We start from the raw sequence: 20,920 nt of genomic DNA on the forward strand, positions 1-20,920 counted from the left end.
TTTACATATATTGTGATTACCACAATAGTTTAGCTAAAATCCTTGTTCTCATACAGATATAATAAAAAGAATAAAAAAAAAAATTTTCTCCTTGTGTTGAGAACTCTTAGTACTCTTTTGACAACTTTCCTATATATCATACAACAGTGTTAGCAATTGTCATGTTGTGCATTATATCCCTAGTTCTTATGTATCTTACAACTGAAAGTTTGTACCTTTTGAATACCTTCCTCCAATCCCCCCTTCCCCCCACCTTCTGCCTTTGGTGCCTGTAAGTTTGATCTTTTTTTTAAATGAGTTTTGTTTTTATTTTTTTCAAGTACTCTCTCCCAGCATGGGGCCCAAACTCACGACCCCGAGATCAAGAGTTGTATGCTCTACCAACAGAGCCAGCCAGATGCCCGTTTTTTTTGGATTCCACATATAAATGAGATCATACAGTATTTGTCCTTCTTTCTGACTTCTTTTACTTAGCAGAATGCTTACAAGGTCCATCCATATTGTCACAAATGTGACATCTTTGTTTCTTTAAAGGTTTTCCATGAACTGAAAATGCAGAGAAATGCTGCTTCTGAAATAGCAAAGTGTGTCAAGGTCAAAGGAGAGAATAAAGGGGATAGATAGCTAACTTGTTTGTAGAGAGTTCATGAAGGTGGTGCTGGCAAGAGAAACTGCTTTATATACTCTTAATACTGTTGTGTGCAATTTCATTAGGACAGACAGAAATGATTTCTATTTAAGCTCTGGTTAAATTAAATCTCTTAAAAATTTTAAAACAGTAAGCCCATTCAGGTCACTGAATCTCAGCTTCATTGTAGTTTTACTGCTTGTTAAATCATCACTTACTGGACTATCGTCATAGTTATGTTGCATTTGACAAAAATGCTTTGTATTACTATTGATGTTTGTGTTATTTTTATTAAATAGGTTTATTGCTGACAATCAAATGAATCATGCCTGTATGCTGTTTGTAGAAAACTATGGACAGAAAATAATTAAGAAGAATTTATGTCGAAACTTCATGCTTCATCTAGTCAGCATGCATGACTTTAATCTTATTAGCATAATGTCAATAGATAAAGCTGTTACCAAGCTCCGTGAAATGCAGCAAAAATTAGAAAAAGGAGAATCTGCTTCCCCTGCAAATGAAGAAATCACTGAAGAACAAAATGGGACAGCAAATGGATTTAGTGAAATTAACTCAAAAGAGAAAGCTTTGGAAGCAGATGGTGTCTCAGGGGTTTCAAAACAGAGCAAAAAACAAAAACTCTGAAAAGAAAAGGCCTAACCCCATGTTACGGACAAACACTGAAATTGTCATTCTAGGGAATTCAGCCTCTAGGAAGAGTTTTGTTTTTGTTTGTAATCATAGGTTTCAAACAGGCACTGTTAGATGAAGTAAATGATTTCAACAAGGGTATTTGTATCAGGGTTCTACTTCACTTCATTATGCAGCATTACATGTATATCAGTTTTATTGATGTCATTAAAACACTCTAGTTTGAGCATGAAAAGCAATACTTCAAAGAAAGTATTTTTAACTTTAACAATTGTCTTATGAAATATATTGAATTGATAAGCTAGAAATTATTTCCTATATTTAAATTACAATGTTTTTTGCATTTGTGACTGGCTGTTTTTCTACTTTGTAATTGTGAAACCTTTTCTTGGGGAGGGAAAATTGGAGTGTGATTCCCTTTTTTAAAAATTGGAGATTTCTTGAAATTATGTTGCATTATTATTTGCAATCAAACCTTGATCCTTGATTTTGAAATCATTTATCATTTTGGAATGAGATTACAATGAGATATTTTATCTAAGTTCATTTTACAATTTTAAAATAGCACTTCTTCATCTTATGCCTGTTTGAGGAAATGTTAATTTTTCATATAGTTGACAGTGAAATGTCATATTGGCTTACAAGGTTACTGACCATTTGTTTTTATGTGGATAATTTTATTGCATTGCTCACCCAGTATATTTTTTTAAACTTGAACATTTGCTGTTTGTTTGTTTTTTTTTTTTTCCAACATGGTAATCACATTGAAAATTAAGCTGTCCGCATCTTTTCATTATAAACTAAGGGAAGAATGAGTTTGGGATTTTTAAGATGCCACTTTTGAGGAAGGAAATGTTCTATAAAAATGAACCAGAAGATGTTATAACTTGTTTTTTTTCTTTGCAAGGATGTCTTTGTGATGTATTTCATGATTAGAATATCCAATACAGATAAGCTGACTTGAATTGTGAGCAGTTTTGCCCTGTGAGATATGTGTTTTATGCACATATTTGCAGTTGGATTTTCTCCAACAGAAAGTGGTTTCACTACTGGCACATTAACAAGCACCAATAGATTTTTATTCCAACTCCAAGCACTGTGGTTGAGTAACATCACCTCAATTTTTTATTATCCTTAAAGATAATTGCATTTTCATATTCTTTATTTATAAAGGATCAATGCTGCTGTAAATACAGGTATTTTTAATTTTTTAATTTCATTCCACCACCATCAGATGCAGTTCCCTATTTTGTTTAATGAAGGGATATATAAGCTTTCTAATGGTGTCTTCAGAAATTTATAAAATGTAAATACTGATTTGATTGGTCTTTTAAGATGTGTTTAACTGTGAGGCTATTTAACTAATAGTGTGGATGTGATTTGTCATCCAGTATTAAGTTCTTAGTCATTGATTTTTGTGTTAAAAAAATAGGAAAGAGGGAAACTGCAGCTTTCATTACAGACTCCTTGATTGGTAAGCTCTCTACATGAGGAGTTACAGTCAACTCTGATCATGCCTCTGGATAGTGAATCTCGAGCATTTCTCTCGGGCTTTAATTTGCTAAAGCTGTGCACATATGTAAAAAAAAAAAATAGATTATTTTAGGGGAGATGTAGGTGTAGAATTATTGCTTATGTCATTTCTTAAGCAGTTATGCTCTTAATGCTTAAAAGAAGGCTAGCATTGTTTGCACAAAAAGTCGGTGATTCCCTCCCCCAAATAGTAATGAAATTACTTCTGTTGAGTAAACTTTTTATGTCATCTTATAATAAAAGCTGAAAAAATCCCTTTGTTTCTATTTATAAAAAAATGCTTTTCTATATGTACCCTTGATAAGAGATTTTGAAGAAATCATGTAAGATGATAAAGCATTTGAATGGTACAGTAGATGTAAAAAAAAAAAATTCAGTTTAAAAGAACATTTGTTTTTACATTAAATGTTTATTTGAAATCAAATGATTTTGTACATAAAGTTCAATAATATAAAAGCTGTATTCTGTTTTGGTTTTGGTTTTATTATGCATTGTTAATGCGTATACTAAAATATTCTTTTGGCTATGATAGTAAGGATCCAGAAAAAGTACACCCACTGGTCAGAACTAGTAAGAAATTAAGAAAAAAAATTAATGTAAAATCCTGCTTTCAGTTCCAGTGACGTCAAATGCAACTAGTATGTTACTTATGGTAATTTTGGTAATAGTCTAAAAATATTTTTACAGTTTAATGGTATTGTTAACCTAATAGCTTATCCATCTCTGTGGTTTTTTCTTTCTTTTTAATGAAAAAGAATTTATCTTGGCCTTCAAAAAGCTCATAGAGGGGGTACAAATGAGAAATGAGGGGTGCCTGGGTGACTCAGCTAAGTGTCCGACTCTTGGTTTCGGCCCAGGTCATGATCTTGTGGTTTGTGAGATCAAGCCCTGCTTGGGGCTCTGCATTCACAGTGCAGAGGCTGCCTGGGATTCTCTCTCTCCCTTTCTCTGCCCCTCCCCCGCTTGCTGTCTCTCAAAAAAATAAACTTTAAAAGGATACACCGTATAATAAAGTTATATACTACATTCAGTGAGGTTAGTTGTTGAAGTTAACTCTGGACAGATAGGGGAAGCTTTACAGAAGAGTTGACAGTTCGGCTGCTCTTGGTTGGTAATAGCCTGTGGCCCATATGCAGGTTGCTGTCTTCTTTGAGCTGAGTGCCCCTGTGCTTCCAAAGCTTACTGTATGTAGTATCTTCTAAGCAGTTGCTTCGCCTTTCATTACGTTGCAAGGCCCATCTCACTGGCCTTAGTACTGCCTCACGGTTTTAGTTGGTGCTCAGATATTTGGTGACACGAACTCGGCTTTATAAGCCATGCTGTGGGTTTGGATTTCAACCAGTAGGAGTATTTGGAGATTACGGCACAGGACACAAACCAACCTGTGTTTTTGGTGAGACGTGGCGGTAAGAATCTGGGAGGGAAGAGGCTCTGCACAGGAAGAATCAATCACTAGGATGCTACTGTAATAGCCCAGGTGAGATATGCAACAGCCCGTCCTGAGAAGCCCTCGTTCAGCGGTGTTGTGGGATAAAGGAGTGATGAGGCGAAGAAGAGTACTGCAGAAAGGAAGCAGTAGTCCTGTAGTGTAGAGAAGGAGTAAGCCACTTGAAGGGAGTGAAGTGCTCGGAAACAGTGTTGATGCGTTGAATGCATGGGAAAGGAGGCTTAGGAAGAGTGTGTGGAAAATGGGGCTCTACCAAGACAGGCAAAGAATTTGGGGGAGAATGGATGGGAGGCTTAAGCATGAATGCAGACTAAGACGAGACAGAAGCCAAAGATAAAAGTTACCAGAAAGGGAAAGAATAAGAGCAAGAACACAGATGGACTCAGCTTTGCTAAAGGAGGAAGTTTTGCTAATACAGTCATTAGAAAGTCACTACCGGCACATCAACAAGCACTCAAGACATTTCCAGTGGGAAAATAAGTTGGTACGAGTCGAGAGAGAGAGCAATCTGATATGTTCTTTTAAAATCATGCATTTTGCTTTTGCCCTAACAATTCCATCTTTAGGTAGTTATCCTACAGATAAACTAGAACATGTGTAAAATGACAAATTGCTACCACTGTTGAAAACAGGTTAGACAGAAGTCATCAGGGAACCAGTTAAATGATACACTCCATATGTGGAATACTATGCAGCAATGAAAAAGGATCAAGGTTTTTTGCAACGATAAAGGGTACAGAACAGTTTCTAGCATGCTTCAAATTTAATTGAAAAACGAATATACCCCATTTGGTTATAGAATATGTCTGAAGAGTACATAGAAATAGCTGCTTTGGGGGAAGATAGCTGGAGTAGAGAACAGATGAGGAGTCTTTTCACATTGCCATTTTTGAAACATCTCAATTTACTATGTATTTTTTATAGTTCATGTTTGAGAGAGAAACAGTGCGCCAGTGGGGTAAGGGCAGAGAGAGAGGGAGACACAGAATCTGAAGCAGGCTCCAGACTCTGAGCTGTCAGTACAGAGCCCGACATGGGGCTCAAACTCACAAACCATGAGATGGCCTGAGCCAAAGTCAGCCGCTTAACTGACATAGCCACGAAGGAGCCCTAAGTTCTTATATGTTTTTTTAAGTGTTTTATTTATTTGGGGTTTGGGGAGCAGAGAGAGGAAGATAAAGAATCCCAACCAGACTCCACACTGTCAGCACAGGGCCTGACACAGGGCTTGATCCCATGACCCTGAGATCATGACCTAAGCTGAAATCAAGAGTTGGACGCTTAACTGACTGAGCTACCCAGATGTCCTCCAGTTTTTTTTAATCTTTATTTTCGAGAGAGAGAGAGAGACAGTACGAGCAGGGGAAGAACAGAGAGAGAGAGGGAGACACAGAATCCCAAGCAGTCTCCAGGCTCCAAGCTGTCAGCACAGAGCCTGACGCGAAGCTTGAACTCCCGAACCGTGAGATCATGACCAGAGCCAACGTCGGCTGCTCAACCGACTAAGCCACCCAGGCGCCCCTTCCTATAGTTCTTATATTTAAAAAATCTTTAAAAAATTAAGTCCAGACAATAGAAAAGGTAATTGAAGAAGGATGGTGTTCTCACTAGGAAAAAGGCAAAATGGGTAAGTGTGTAGCACAGAGCTCTGAGCACAGTAAATTTCTATGAAGTAAAAATATTGTCATTGTCAAAAATAGTTTCTAAAAATTCAATTTGGGGGCACCTGGTTGGCTCAGTCGGTTTTGTCCAACTCTTGACTTTGGCCCCCAGGTCATGATCTCAGGGTCATGGGATTGAGCTCAGCATGGAACCTGCTTGGGATTCATTCATATTCATTCTCTCTCTCTCTCTCTCCCTCTCCCCCCGCCCCCGCTCATGCTCTAAACTTAAAAAAAAAAAATTTAAAATTCCATTTTATTAAATATAAATAGTATGCTGCTCCTAGAAAGGTGGAAATATGCGAGGTTCTGTTAATTACACCAAGTACCATATTAAAGGAGAGATCTCATTAATGGTTCCTGGTTGTTGTCAGAATGAAATTCATACTCTTCCTGACCTGACTTTATTTATCTTTCCAGTCTTATCTCATGTATGCAGTCTCCCCTCCAACCAAGTGGAGTACCAGGACATGGCAGAAGTTAAATACACATCATGCACTCTGTTGTTCTCAGGATACAGTCTATGATCCAATTCCTGGAGTATCTTGGGTTCCTATTTACTGCTTCCTATGAGGGTAAGGTTGATTTTTATAAAAGGCTAAAAACTCACTAAGTACATTCTTAGACAAGCCTAAGATTGTTACTTAAATGTCACATGGCATGAATCACTTTATAAAGCTGGTTCTAGAAAACAGGGTTGATACTGGACTATTGTATTTATCTTTTCCCATTTTTAAAAAAATACTTATTTTGAGAGACAGAGAAACCATGAGCAGGGGTGGGGCAGAGAGAGAGGGAGAAAGAATCCATGTTGAGCGTGGAGCCTGATGTGGGACTCGACCCCATGAGCTGCGAGATCATGACCTGGGTGGAAACCAAGAGTCAGAGGCTTAACCAACTGAGTCACCCAGGCGCCTATAGATTAAAAGCTTTTATGAGAGATTAGTTTTAGCGAATACAGCTTTTGTCTTTTAAGAAGAAAAGTACTAGGTCTTCATTTAAAAGTATTTCTCAGGGGTACCTGGGTGGCTCGGTTAAGCAGCCCACTTCGGCTCAGGTCATGATCCCATGGTCTGTGAGTTCGAGCCCCGTGTCGGGCTCTGTGCTGACAGCTCAGCCTGGAGCCCATTTCAGAGTCTGTGTCTCCCTCTCTCTCTGCCCCTCCCCTGTTCATGCTCTGTCTCTGTCTCAAAAATAAATAAACGTTAAAAAAAAGAAAAAAAGTATTTCTCAGATGCCCAGATATCAGGCAATGTAGGGTGTCGAGGAGATCCCACAGTTGTGTATTTCACAGACCAGTAATACACATTTTTCACATTGCTGACTTTTTGTTTTGTCGGGTTAGACGATTTGCAAACAACAATCAAACCTGACTGACGTCCACTGGCACTTTCACTTTATAAAAGGTCAGTACATAAAGAACAGGAGGGATTATTTCAGAATAAAGGATAGTCTTTTTAGTAGAATACATTTAGATTTGCAACAGAATTACTGTGGAGACTGACTTTTGGTTACTTTGGAGCAGTTGCTCCCAAATCTGCCTTCCAAATAGAACCATTCTGTTTCTTAAAACACACACACACACCACAACAAAAGCCTGATCTCCACTGATACGGATTACATCAGAATTTGTTATTTTTAGAAGTTCTCCAGGAAATTTTAGTATGCAACCAGGACTGAGAACATCTGCTACAGTAGATACAAAACCTCAAGGAACTTACAATCTAGTGAGTTCAAAGCAGGTTATCACCAACTTAAATACCCACAAGGCCAGTGAAATGGGTTACGCAGCTGACTGTTACACCAACTTGGGAAGACCAGGAATAAAGTTTTCCAGACAGAAAATAAACATACAACATACAAATGAACAGGCAACAGCAAAGCACCGAGACTTCTCAATACTAGAAGCTAGAAAGAGCGATGCCTTCAAGTTCTCAGGGGAAATGATCTCCGATCTAGAATTCTTAACCAGTCACCACCACTCAAGTGGAGGAAAAAGGAAGGAATTTCCACATCTCTTTCCCCAAAATCTTGCCTCCTGGGTAATGATTCCCAGGAAGTGGAGGAAATGCTTCACTAAAATAATGGAAGAATCCAAGGAAGAAGACCTGGAATGTGGGGAACAGAAAGGGCGGCACTGGATGCGAGCTGAGCAAAGTCCACGTTCCGGCGTGGAGCTCTACATGCATGTGGTTGCCTGAGCCAGGCTGGGAGACACCCACATGAGTGTGTTTCTGTCAGTAACAGTCGTCACAAGAGCTTGCTGTTACCAATAATTTAATACATTTCACTTCTTGACCTTGGACTAATCCTTCATGTAATAACAGAGGCCCTCAGGTGCTTGCTTTTACCCCTCTACAGGGAAATCCCTCCTAAGAGCTGCATTTACTTTTTCTATTTACTGTTCTATTTTTATGTTTTGACATTAAATCTATCACATAGCTTCAGAATTTATGCTTCTCCGAGAAAACGGAGTATCATGTCTTCCCTATTCCTCCTGGTAAACACAACTAAAAGTTCTGGAAAAAAATGTGAAAAAAAAAAAAAGCCACCTAAGAAGACTCTGAAGATCCGGTCAACTGGCTCGGAATCTCAGAACCCAAGGATCAACACAGTGGTGAGTTCCTTGGATTTTCTTGTCTCGTGTATCCCAGAGCTGGGGCTGAGGAAGCCAGCAACCAGGAAATGCCAACAAAGAAAGACAAAAAAAGCCCCAACAAAAGCCTGCTCTCTCTAGCCAAAGGACCACAAAAGGGGCAGCCTTGTAAGACAGCCTTTAGCCAACCACAGCTCTCTTCCAGGCAAACGCTACTGTACAGGGTTGAATAGTGGCCCATAAAACAATATGCCCACATCTTGGAACTTGTGATGGTGGCCTCATTTGGAAAAATAATCTCTGTAGATATAAATAAGTTAAGGATCTTGAGATAAGATCATCGTGGATTATCTGGATGGGTCCTAAAGCCAAGACAAGTGTCCTTGTAAGAAACAGAAGGTGGCCGTGAGAAGACAGAGTCAGACTCCGAGATTGGAGTTATGCAGGGGCAAGTGAAGGAGTATCTGAAGCCACCAGAACCTGGCAGAGGTAAAGAATGGTCCCCTGTAGACCCTTTGGAGGGAGCACAGTCTTGCCAAAACCGTGATTTCAGGCTTGTGTCCTCCAAAACTGTGAGAATAAATTCCTGTCTGTTTAAGCCACTGAGACTGTAGAAATTTGTTACGGAAGCCCTAAGATTAACAAAAATAACTACAGAAAAGACTGTTTCCTTATCCTGGCCATGTTGGCAAAGGCCCGGGGTAGCCTAGACTTCCACATTCATGAGGCTGTAATGAGATACCCCAACACCTCTGCCAAGATGGTGTCAGAGAAGACCAAATAGGGAGGCAAAACTTTCATCCCACTGGGCAGCAAGGAAGCCACTTCCCACGGTGAGAGAGGAGCCTGGACCTCCACACCCACCACCAAGATCCCTCTCCCCCTCTCTTATACGCAGTCTTAGAAGAAGCCTACTGAAGAGTCAGGACTTCCACCACTGCTGAGGGGAATGAGGCCACCCCTGCTGCAGTGTCAGCAGGGGTCACAGAAGGAACCCCCCATGCCCATGCGGCCAGTAACAGGCGTCTGGTCTCCTCCTGGCTGTCAACAGAGGCCAAGGGGAAGCTAATCTTCTACTCCACATGGCAGTAATGAGGCAGTGCCCACCACCCCCACCCCCCGCCCCAACTTCTCCCGCTGGAGTGGTATCAAGAGACCAGCTGAAAGAGATCCAAAGTCTCATAACATAATACAAAATGCCCACATTTCAATAGAAAATCACGTTGTATCAAGAACCAGAAAGATCTCAAAAGAAAGACAACAGATGCCAACCCCAGGCTGACAAAGCTATTTGAATTATCTGACAAAGATTAAAAAGCACTGTATTAGAGTTCTCCAAAAAACACAGAACCAGTGCACAATTAGAGAAGCTGAGAAGTCCCAAGATCTGCTGCCTGCAAGCTGGGAACCCAGGGAAGCCGGTGATGTAGTTCGTAGGCCTGAGAGCCAATGGTGTAGATTCCAGTCCAGATAGGAAGGCCCTAGAGCCAGTAGCACTGAGGGCAGGAGATCCATGTCCTAGCTCAACAGGCAGAGAACGAATTCTACTTTCCTCTGCCTTTTGTTCTATTTAAGCCATCAGCAGATTGGATGAGGCCCAACACACTGGGGACAGCCACCTGCTTTACTCAAGTCCATCAATTCAAATGCCAATCTTTTCCAGAAACACCCTCACAGAACACCCAGAATAACGTTTTAATTAGCCATCTGAACATCCCTTTACCCAGAAGAACTGACACGTACAACTACACATCACCAGAGCCATGATTAAAATGTTTCAACAAGCAATTATGAACACACTTGAGCCAGATGAGAAAATGAACAGCCTCAGCAAAGAATATAAAAAATCTGCATGGAAACAGAAGATATGACTATGACCCAAATGGATGCTTTAGAGCTGAAAAATACAATAACCAAAATATATAACAAAGAGCTCAGTAGGGGCCCAAAAGTAGAATGAATGTGATAGAGGACAGATCAGTGGACTGGAAGTACAACAAGAGGAATTACCTAAAATGAACAACAGAGAGAAAGCCAGCTTCAAACAACCAAACAAAACCTCAGGAGTCAGTGGGGATATATGAAAGATGTAAAGTTTGTGTCACTGGAGTCCTAGAAGAAAAGGAAAAAGGGCAGGGCTGAAAAAAGTACTTGAAATAATGGCTGACAACTTTCCAAATTTGGCAAGAGATATAAACCTAACAATTCAAGAAGCTGAGGAACCCAAACAAGATAACCCCAAAGAATCCCAGGCACAGACACATCATAATTATACTTCTAGAAGAATGCCGAAAGTAGGTTCTTGGAACAGAAGGGAAATGGTAATGGACACTTGGAACATCATGAAGGAAAATAAAACACAGTAAACAGAAATACAGATAAATAACAACAGACACTTCTCTTGAGTTTTCTGAAATATTTTTTGTTAGGTCAACATTGACTATGTTCTAAATGTTTATAGAGAAAATATTTAAGAAAGATAATTACTGTACATGGGGGAGGATAAAGACATGTAAAGATTATTTCACTTGAATGGATAAAACGAAGACACCAACAGACTGGGAAGTTTTATATCCCCCGTATCCAAAAGTGGAGCATGGCTATTTCATAAGCGGGATACCTGGGTGGCTCAGTCGGTTAAGCTTCCGACTTCAGCTCAGGTCATGATCTCCCCGGTTCATGAGTTTGAGCCCCACATTGGGGTCACTGCTGTTGGCGCAGAGCCTGCTTGGGATCTTCTGTGCCCCTCTCTCTCTGCCCCTCTCCCACTGGTTCTCTCTCAAAATAAATAAGCTTAAAAAAAAACAAAAACAAAAATTTGTTGTAAGCTGAAATGGCATAAAGTGAACAATATCCCTTGCTTTCTAAAAGTTCACATTATGCCACGTCACTTTACAAGAAGACCTACCTCAGTGCGTTTTCACTAATGCAAAGAAATCCAAAGAGGATTTATGCTTTTATGAAAAAAACCATTACCGTATTAATGTAGGTATACCTACATATGTATATCTGTAGAAACACACATACACAACATATATATGTAATGTATATGCTATACATATATTAATGTATATATACTGTGTATATCAATTGTGTATGTTATAAACGTGTATTTTTAATATCTAGAACAATTACTAAAGAAGCTACAGAATGAGACACTCAAAAACACTATAGATAAGTCAAAATGGAATTCCAAAATATGTTCAAGCAACCCACAAGAATGCAGAAAACAGAAAACCAGAGAGAACAGAAAACAGAAAAGTGGCAAACTTAAATCCTGACAAATCAATAATAACAATTAAATATAAATGGTCTATATAGACCAAACGCAACTCAGAGACTGACGGAGTAAATTAACGACAAAAAACTGTGGCTCAGCTATATGCTATGGGAAACTGACTCCAAATATATTAATATGGAAAAGTTGAAAGCACAGGACAGAAAATATATATCATGTGAACATTAATCAGAGGAAGGCAAGAGAGGCTGGATTCATATACATAAAGTAGACCCCGAAGGAAAGAAAATTATCAGAGAGGGACATTACGAAAAAATGGTCAGTCCACCAAAAAGATACGGCAATCCTAAGTGTGTATTCATAAGACAAAAGAGTTACAAAAGATGTGAGTCAAAAACTGATTGAATAAAAGAAACGGACAAACCCATTATTACAACACCCCCTTCTCAAGAAGTGATAGAGCAACAAGACAGAAAATCAGGAAAGATATATATAGAACTCTACAAGATCAAAACATTCTACTCATTAAGAGTAAGATACGCAGTCTATTTAAGTGCCCAAAGAACATATACCAAAACTGACCATATGCTGGGATATAAGTCAACAAATATGAAATGATGGAAATCATATACACTGTTCTTCAAACACAGTATAATCAAACTAGAAGTCAATAACAGAAAGATGGCAGGAAAATCTCCCAACACTCAGAAACTAAAAACACATTTCTAGGAAGTCCATGGGCTGAAGAGGAAATCTTGAGGGAGGAAAAAAACTGAGTTCAGCAATTTTGCAGGATACAAGATAAACTACAAAGACATATTCTATATATTAGGAATGAACATGTGAAAACCAAAATTAAAAATACAATACCATTTACAATCACTAAAATAAAATAAAACAAAACACTTAGGTGTCAATGTAACAAAACTTAGCTTGTATGCTGGAAACTACAAAATGCAGGTAAAAGAAATCAAAAACCTAAATGGAAGGAGAAACATACTGTATTCATGGATTGGAAGAATCAACATAGCAAGGATGTCAACTCTTCCCAAATTGATAGGTTTAACACAATGCCTATAGAAATCTCAGCAAGATTTTTTGTAGATATAAACAACATATTCTAAAATCTACATTGGAAGGCAAAGAAACTGGAATACCTAAAACTTCTCTTTCACCTTTTTTCTTTTTTAAGTAATCTCTACACCCAACGTGGGGCTCGAATTCACAACTCCGAGATCAAGAGTAGGATGCTCTACCAACCGAGCCAGCCAGGCGCCCCATTAAAACAACTTTTTAAAAGATGAATAAAAGAGAAGTCAGCCTACCCAATTTTAAAACCTTATATAGCTACAGTAATCACACTGTGTGGTACTGACAGAGGGACAGACCCACAGATCAGTGGAACAAAGAGCCTAGAAACAGGCTCACACAAATATGGCCAACTGATTTTGGACAAAGGGGCAACAGCAGTTCAATGCAGGAAAGACAGCCTTTGCTACAAACGACACTGGAGCAACGGATCAGCCATATGAACAGATATCTTCCTAAGTGAAACTTAACCTTATAAAAAATCAAAATGGATCACAAACATAAATGTAATAGGTTAAGCTCTAAAACTTTCAGGAAAAAACACAGGAAAAACTCTTTGGGGTTCAGGGCTAGGCAGAGTTCACAGACTGGAGAGCAAAAGCACAATCACAAAAGGAAAGATTAATAAATTCAATTTCATCAACAGTAGAAACTTTTATTCTGGAAAAGACCCTGGTGTAAGGATGCAAAGACCAGCCAGAGACCAGGTATTTGCAGACCATAAATCCAACAAAGCACTAGCATCTAGAACATATAAAGATAACGTGCTACTCCAACAACTGCTATCATTGATCCCATGGCTGATTCTTATCTACACCTGAGGCTTTCCCCGTAGTGTCCACTCTTCCCAGGAGCACAACGGTTATGAGTAGGGGCTCCAGACCTAATCGGGTCTGGGCTAGGATCCTGACTAGGCTAGTTACTAGTCTTGACCTTAGACAAATTAGTTCACATCTCTTGTGCCTAAGTTCTATTGTCTCTAAAGTAGAATAACAGTAATAACAGTACAGTATATATCATGTGGATTAAATGAGATAATAAATGTATTTTGAAAATTCAGCATTGTGCCTGGCACGTAGTAGGGGCTCAATAAAGATCAAGTCTTATTATCGTTTTAATTATCATCACCCAAACTCTCTCATCCCTCCAAGCATACAAATAGATTTGGAATACTGGGCTCCTTTATCTGTTTAAACAGAATGAGTTGGCTTTTAACAAAATCTTATGTTCACAGTTCAAGGGGGCAAAAAAAAAAAAGCAGGGGCACCTGGCTGGCTCTGTCACAGTGGAGTATGAGACTCCTGATGCGAGACTGCTGGTGCGAGCCCCACACTGGGTGTAGAGATTACTTAAAACCTTTTTTTAAAAACTCTTATTATTTTTTAAAGTTTATTTATTTATTTTGAGGGGGGGGGGGCTAGGGGGGGAGAGAGAGAGAGAGAGAGAGAAAGAAAGAGAAAGAATCCGAGGCAGGCTCCACACCGTCAGCACAGAGCCCAACGTGGGGCTCGAACTCACAAACCAGGAGATCATGACCCGAGCTGAAACTAAGAGTCAGACACTTAGCTTGACTGAGCCACCCAGGCATCCCCAAAAATAAAATCTTAAAAAAACAAAACAAAACAAAAAAAACCCGCAGTATTTAAAGTAGCTTCAGAGTTGAAATTTTGCAATCCACTCCTATCTAGAATTAAGTCAGGTTTTAGTCATTTTTGTGAAAAGGCAGATTCTAAGGATATAAATGTAAGATGTCGCCCTCCTGCAGAGGATAAGAAATAATGAGGTTCAATAACGAACTGACAAATGAAGGAAATGAGATGAAGAAAATAACCCATCCATATTCATTCAATCCAACTTTTACTGGACACACGTTATATGTCAGGCACGATGCTCAGTATCAGATACACAGGAGATAAAGCCTAAGTAACCTGACAACAAGTTACAATGATATTTGCATTAAAATGACTGGAGACACAAGAAATCCTTTCCTCCCTCTACTTAAAAGTAAAGATTAAAATTGGATTCATCACATCTCACAGAAGAAAAAAATACACACATTTAACTTTGAGGTTTTTATTTTGTTTCAGACAGCTGGACGAGACATCTACACTGTAGCACATCTTCTTAACGGTCACTAAACAGGTGAAAGCAACTTACTTGTATATAAAAAGGCAAGGGAAAAAGGTCATGATTGTCCAACAGGGAATGCGAATCCCCAAATAAATTATCTTACAAAAATATCAAACTTGCGTTTCCACATTTCTACTGTTAAAAATGAAGGAAAAAAATTCACATTAAAAAAAATCTGTAGGCTGGTATAGCAAGTTAAGCTAATCATTTTTACACACTAAGTCCTTCAAATAAATATTTTAAACAAATTGAAGTTTTCCAAAAAATAGGTCAAGTATTTAGCCTATATATGTTTGGTCCACTAACAGACCGTTTATAAAACTGATATTAAACTGGACTGTAGCTCATACCCTATCAGGAGTAACACATACATCACTGAGGCTGGACATGCACATGTGCACATGACATACGTGTGAATGGCCACTGCTGTGCGTACTACTTCGTAGTTTTACCCTGTAAAAATCCTCCAAACTATCATGAATCGAACTGCAAGGAAAGAAAAAAGCAAGTACTTGCCTATTGTAGACATGTGCTCAGTAATTTAAAAAAACACAAAACCTATCACGCTTTTGGGACTTCAAGATCACTGAACAGGAGATAAAATTCAATACTGCTTACAGATACGTGAATATGGACAGCATACTCAACACTCACGTGGAGAGCACACAAGTGAAGGCATATTACAGAACTCTGGCCTCTGGCTGGTCTAGTCCTGTTGTTTTATCCTAAAGTCTTACATGGCCTTGGATCCTTAAAAGATAGAGGTTTAATAAAATAATGTTACACTAGGTTTTTCTGTTCTAATAACCAGCTTTTAAAGAAGTACAGTAGAAGGGTACAGGGCTTTCTGTATCTCCTCATACTTTAAAAGCCAATTTGATTTTTATCGTGATGTTGATATTCCAATTAACACTACGCTAAAAGTAAAACTGACTGCACTACGGTTTTGTCCACAATAGTCAAATCTTTTCTTGCTAAAATGTTCCAAATAAATCCAGTAAACAATTTCCATTTTCAATGGCTTAACTGAGAGATGAATCTAACAATTTTTTTAACCAATTTCGACTAAACTGAGCTGAGGACAGCTACATTTAAAACCCTGCAAACCAAAGCCAATCATCCAAAAATCTAGAACACCAACACTTTCCATCCAGGATAGAAAAAGGAGCATCCAAAATAAAGAGAACCACAAGATTGATCCAGTAGCCAATCAAAAACCACTTCTCTGTTATTCGAACTAATAGTTACTCGAAGCTTGAAGTTTCCTCCTTCGTTATTATTGGTGGATCCTAGAGTCACAGCTTCAATGTCAAATGTGACAGTGGACCCAGAAGTAACTGCTGGCAACTGATTAGTCATTTCTTTTCCATTTACAAAAACTGCACCTAAAATGTTAAGGTAAAGAGTCATTTACATGTGAGCAATAATGAAGAAATGAAACGGATTCTAGATTACTGATAACACAGCTAATTTCCTAAGTCACATCAAGAAAACATTCTGGAACGCCAACTGGTCAAAGAGAATGCATCTCAATATGTTAATTAACCGCCATCCCCAAGGCAGGAGAAAAAGTTAAAGCTTTAATCACATTTCAGAGTTCTGGTCGAGGGTGCTACTCTTTTAGAACAGAGACTGAGTTTCCAATGTGGATGGGATCAAAAGAAACTTGACTCCATTACAAGATTACATCCTGTGAAACAGAAAGACTGTTGTTGCACGTGAAAATAAAGAGTCTTTTTCTACCTACTGCTTGACCCATACCAGGAAATATTAACACATCTTCAGAGGGGATTTTAAAAGTGTGATTACGGTAGAGTAAGGGGTCAAAGAACCCTACGGAGATAAAACAAATTAAGTCAACACTCTCTTCGGTTCATCGATCTGTGTTGAATTTAGATGCCCTATATACACAGAATCCAGAGGTAGACTCCCTGGTGCAGATCCCACAGTCACCTCTAAGCTAAGGGAGTTTAAGCTGGTCACTTAACCTCTCTGTGGCTCAGTTTTCATCATCTATAAAATGGGTATACTACGACTCCCCACTTCAACAAGTTGTTAAAAGGATTAAATAATTTACTATTTATAAAGGGAACAGAATAATGCCTGGTACGTAGTAGCCATATAGGTATGTCATAAAGACTTGAACTTTCTCGTGTCCTGCTACAAATGCGTGATGTTGGAATAGGTTCAGATGTTACCACAGTAATTCATGTATTTCAAAGAGGAGAGCAGTTGTGTCTCTCTTACCATTTGTACTAATGCACACTGCTTGGTCACGCTGCAGAGAGTCATAGCCATTCTGTTTTTCTGCACACACTCCTATACTGTCTCTTCTGTCTGGTTGGCCCACAGTCTCAACTCTGTAAATGAGGGAGAAAGTCATTAATCTTTTTTTTTTTTAATATGATCTCTAACAGTTACTAAGGTGAAAAAGAACAATGTCATCATAATTGCTCTTAGTAATAGCTAACAATGATTCAGCACTTCCTAAATTCCAGGCACTATTCTAAACATTCTGTATCTATCTGCCAATCACCTCATTCGATTCACATAACAAGCCATGAGGTAGGTAGTGCCTCATTATTACCATACCCATTTTATATGTGAGAAGAAACAGGATTAAAAAGAGGCTAAATACCCTGACCCCGATCGCCTGGCTGAGTGCTGGGCCCGTGATGGCAACTCAGGCATTCGAATTGCAGGGTGTACGTTAACTACTTACAGCTGTGACGACGCATTTCCATTTTCTGTTCTGGCTCTGGACATATATTATAGAAAGCCTGTCATGTCATACTTGCCATTATAGTAAATGTGACTGTTACTGCCATCACCTAAACCTTGAACGTGAGAGTGTAAGCAATGGTTTGATTACTGTTTGTCAAGTTTTTAAAGCCTTTAAAAAATAGACACTCTAGTCTTTATCGAATGGATAATATAGTTACGAACATACTTTGCTTGGAGGACTTCATGTGTGGAAAGTTGAAGCATTTCTTTTTGTGTTTTAGTCTCAAAATACATCATCATGCCCTCCAGAAATAGGAAACTTAAATATATAAAGTCAACCTATATCTCTACCACCAGATGCATCTTTCCCTCTGTTCCAGAAAGCCAGACTTTGCAAGGACAGAAAAAGAAAAATTAGCAAGGAACAAGATGTAGCTTTACCACGGGAAGAGGTGATGATTTCTAGTCAGCAGAGCCTCAAAATGTCTTATGTTGCAAAGTGGCAAATATGCAAGATCAAGATAAATACGTAGGCAGGTTTCTGAAGTCACTGCACTTGTGAACTGGCGGCAGTCTTAAAGAGGACAGTGACGTCACCGTTACAGCAGAATTGGGAGTCCCAGTCCTCACTCTACCACAGAAACATGGCTTTCACAATGATACTCAGAAACACCTTTCTGAGCGCTCCAGAATCCAGTTAAGAAGTGGCAGTACCCCCGGGGGGCACAACGCTGAAAACAGCTACACTGCAATGGGTAACAAGAGACATTTCACTTTCCCAAGTCAGTCCCTCTTCCAAGCTATCACAGCTCAATGCCTGGTAAGAACACCTGGCTTCTGACTTTTTCTTTGGGGGGTGGGGGGGTGGGGGGTGAGAGGGAGGGAGGAAGGGAGGGAAGGAAGGAGGGAGGGAGGGAGGGAGAGAGAGAGAGAGAGAGAGAGAGAGAGAGAGAAGTGAAGGATTAATCCAGCATTCTATTTTTTTTTTTTTAATGTTTATTTTTAAGGGAGAGAGAGACTGAACACGAGCAGGAGAGGAGGAGAGAGAGGGAGGCACAGAATCTGAAGCAGGCTCCAGGTTCCGAGCTGTCAGCACAGAGCCCGACACGGGGCTCGAACCCACAAACCACGAGATCATGACCTGAGCTGAAATCGGATGCTTAAACAACTGAGCCACCCAGGCGCCCCATAATCCAGCATTCTAACTCTTTGGAAGGTTGCCTGAAGGACTAATTTCTGTGATGCCTCATTTGGAGAACTGACAGAGTGAGCATAGTATGGCTTCCCAAATGCTGCAAAGAGCAAAGAAATGTGAGTGGTGTGACTGGGAGAAGGTTCATAACTTCAGGCTTCTCTCCCTCGCGAGGAAGGGAGAAGAGGCGAATGTGCTTCTGCACCAACTTTTCATAGGGCTGCTCAAGGCAATGGTATCTGTCTCACTTGATGTGGGCACTGCTGGGGAGCTGGCGGGCTCTGGATACCTGGCGGCTACTGAGTACAAGAAAGAGGCAGGCGGCTTGCTGCTGTCACATCAGAGAACAGCCGTGGCACCAACAGGCACCAGAGGGAGCAAGAGACTATGAGCTCCAGAAAGACCCGCAACACTCAGCCCAGGAAAGTCACGTTCTCCCCAAAAAAAGGTTTCCGAGGCCCCCAGAATCTCTAGCTGGGTTCATGTGCGAGGGTCACCTCCTATACAAAACCAGATCATAAAAACTGTGAGAGGTGCTGTTTTCTCATGTGTACAGATCCCAACACAACATTATAGGACATATAAAGAAGCTGGGAAAAAAGACCCAAACAAAAAAACAAAATAGGTCTCAAAAATATCCAAATAATTCAAAACAACCATCATAAAGATGCTCTACAAGCCCAAGAAAATAAGACATGAACAAAATGAGAATACCAACAAAGAGATGAAAAATACAAAAAATAACCAAACAGGTATTTTGGAGCTGAAGAATACAGTAAGACCTGAAAACTTCACAAGAGGAGTGCAATATCACACAATCAAGCAGAAGAAAAAAACATCAAAATACAGGTCTTTTGAAATTATCCAATCACAGGGAAAAAAAGCATGAAGAAAGTCTAAGAGACTTACGGGAGAAGAGAAAGGGGCATTGTTTCATTTAAGGAAACAATGGCTAAACACTTCCCAGATAGGAAGTTTTGGGAAGAAGCAGCCTACTGGACACCAACTAGGATGAACCCAAGAGAGCACGCTGAAACACATTACAAACTGTCCAAAGTCAAAGACACAGTGTTTAAAAGCGACTCATCATGTACAAGGAAGCTCACATAAGACTATCAGTGGATTTCGAAGTCCAAACCTTGCAGGCAAGAAAGGAATGAGGTGATACACTCAAAGTGCTTAAAGGAAAAAAAATTCTGCCAACCAAGAATACAATATCTCAAAACTGTCCTTTAGAAAAATGAGGAAGAAATAGGCATCCCTACAAAAGCTGAGGGAGGTCATCCACAGGAGACTTGCCTTACAAGAAATGCTAGAAGGAATCCTTCACGTTGAAATGAAAAGACTGTAAATAGCAACATGAAAGTATGTGAAAGTATAAAGCTCCCTGGTAAAGGTAAATATATAAACATAGAACACCATAATACTGTAATGGTGGTGGATAAATCACTTTTAATTCTGGTGTAGAAGTTAAAAGGCAAAAGATAAAAAATAATATAACTAAAAGATGTTAATGGATATACAATATGAAATGATGTATTTATGACATCAATGACATACAGTGTGGGAGTTGTTATCAGCTTAAAAGAGATTGTTATAACTATAAGCTGTTTTATGTAAGCCCCATGCTAACCACAAAGACAATACTTTCAGAAGACACACTGAAGAAAATAAAAAAGGAATCAAAGCATGTCACTACAAAAAACAAAAACACAAAACAATAAAACACAAAGGATGGCAGCAAGAGAAGAAGAGAAACACAAAGCTACAAGCAATGACAGAAAGCAATGACAAAATGGCAATAATAAGTCCTTCTCTATCAATAATCACTTTAAACATAAATGGATTGGAGCACCTGGGTGGCTCAGTCAGTTGAACAGCTGACTCTTGATTTCGGCTCAAGCAATGATCCCAGGATCATGGGATCGAGCCCCACATACGCTAAGCATAGAGCCTGATTATGATTTTCTCTTTCTCTCTCCCTCTATCCCTCCATCGCGTGCTCTGTCTCTAAAATAAAAATTAAAAAAT

At 39.3% G+C, this 20,920-nt stretch overlaps 2 protein-coding genes across 3 annotated transcripts in view; one reads left to right on the forward strand and one right to left on the reverse strand.

Annotated features, from left to right (window-relative positions):
- Positions 1 to 2,220, forward strand: part of SUZ12 (SUZ12 polycomb repressive complex 2 subunit) — a 44,512-nt gene extending 42,292 nt beyond the window's left edge. For both annotated transcript variants that reach the window (XM_078437499.2, XM_078437498.2), the window contains one exon: positions 928 to 2,220. In XM_078437499.2, coding sequence (XP_078293625.1) covers positions 928 to 1,273 — 346 coding nt within the window. In that variant the 3' untranslated portion in view covers positions 1,274 to 2,220. The remainder of the gene's footprint in view (positions 1 to 927) is intronic.
- A 12,680-nt stretch (positions 2,221 to 14,900) lies between these two features.
- Positions 14,901 to 20,920, reverse strand: part of CRLF3 (cytokine receptor like factor 3) — a 42,978-nt gene continuing 36,958 nt past the window's right edge. Inside the window, exons 7-8 of the mRNA XM_060646719.3 lie at positions 17,221 to 17,333; positions 14,901 to 16,358 (exon numbers count right to left, since the gene is read on the reverse strand). Of these exons, the coding sequence (XP_060502702.1) occupies positions 16,102 to 16,358; positions 17,221 to 17,333 (370 nt within the window). The 3' untranslated portion in view covers positions 14,901 to 16,101. The remainder of the gene's footprint in view (positions 16,359 to 17,220; positions 17,334 to 20,920) is intronic.

This window comes from Panthera onca, chromosome E1 (assembly GCF_046562875.1).
Source record: "Panthera onca isolate mPanOnc1 chromosome E1, mPanOnc1 haplotype 2, whole genome shotgun sequence".
Lineage (NCBI taxonomy): Eukaryota > Metazoa > Chordata > Mammalia > Carnivora > Felidae > Panthera > Panthera onca.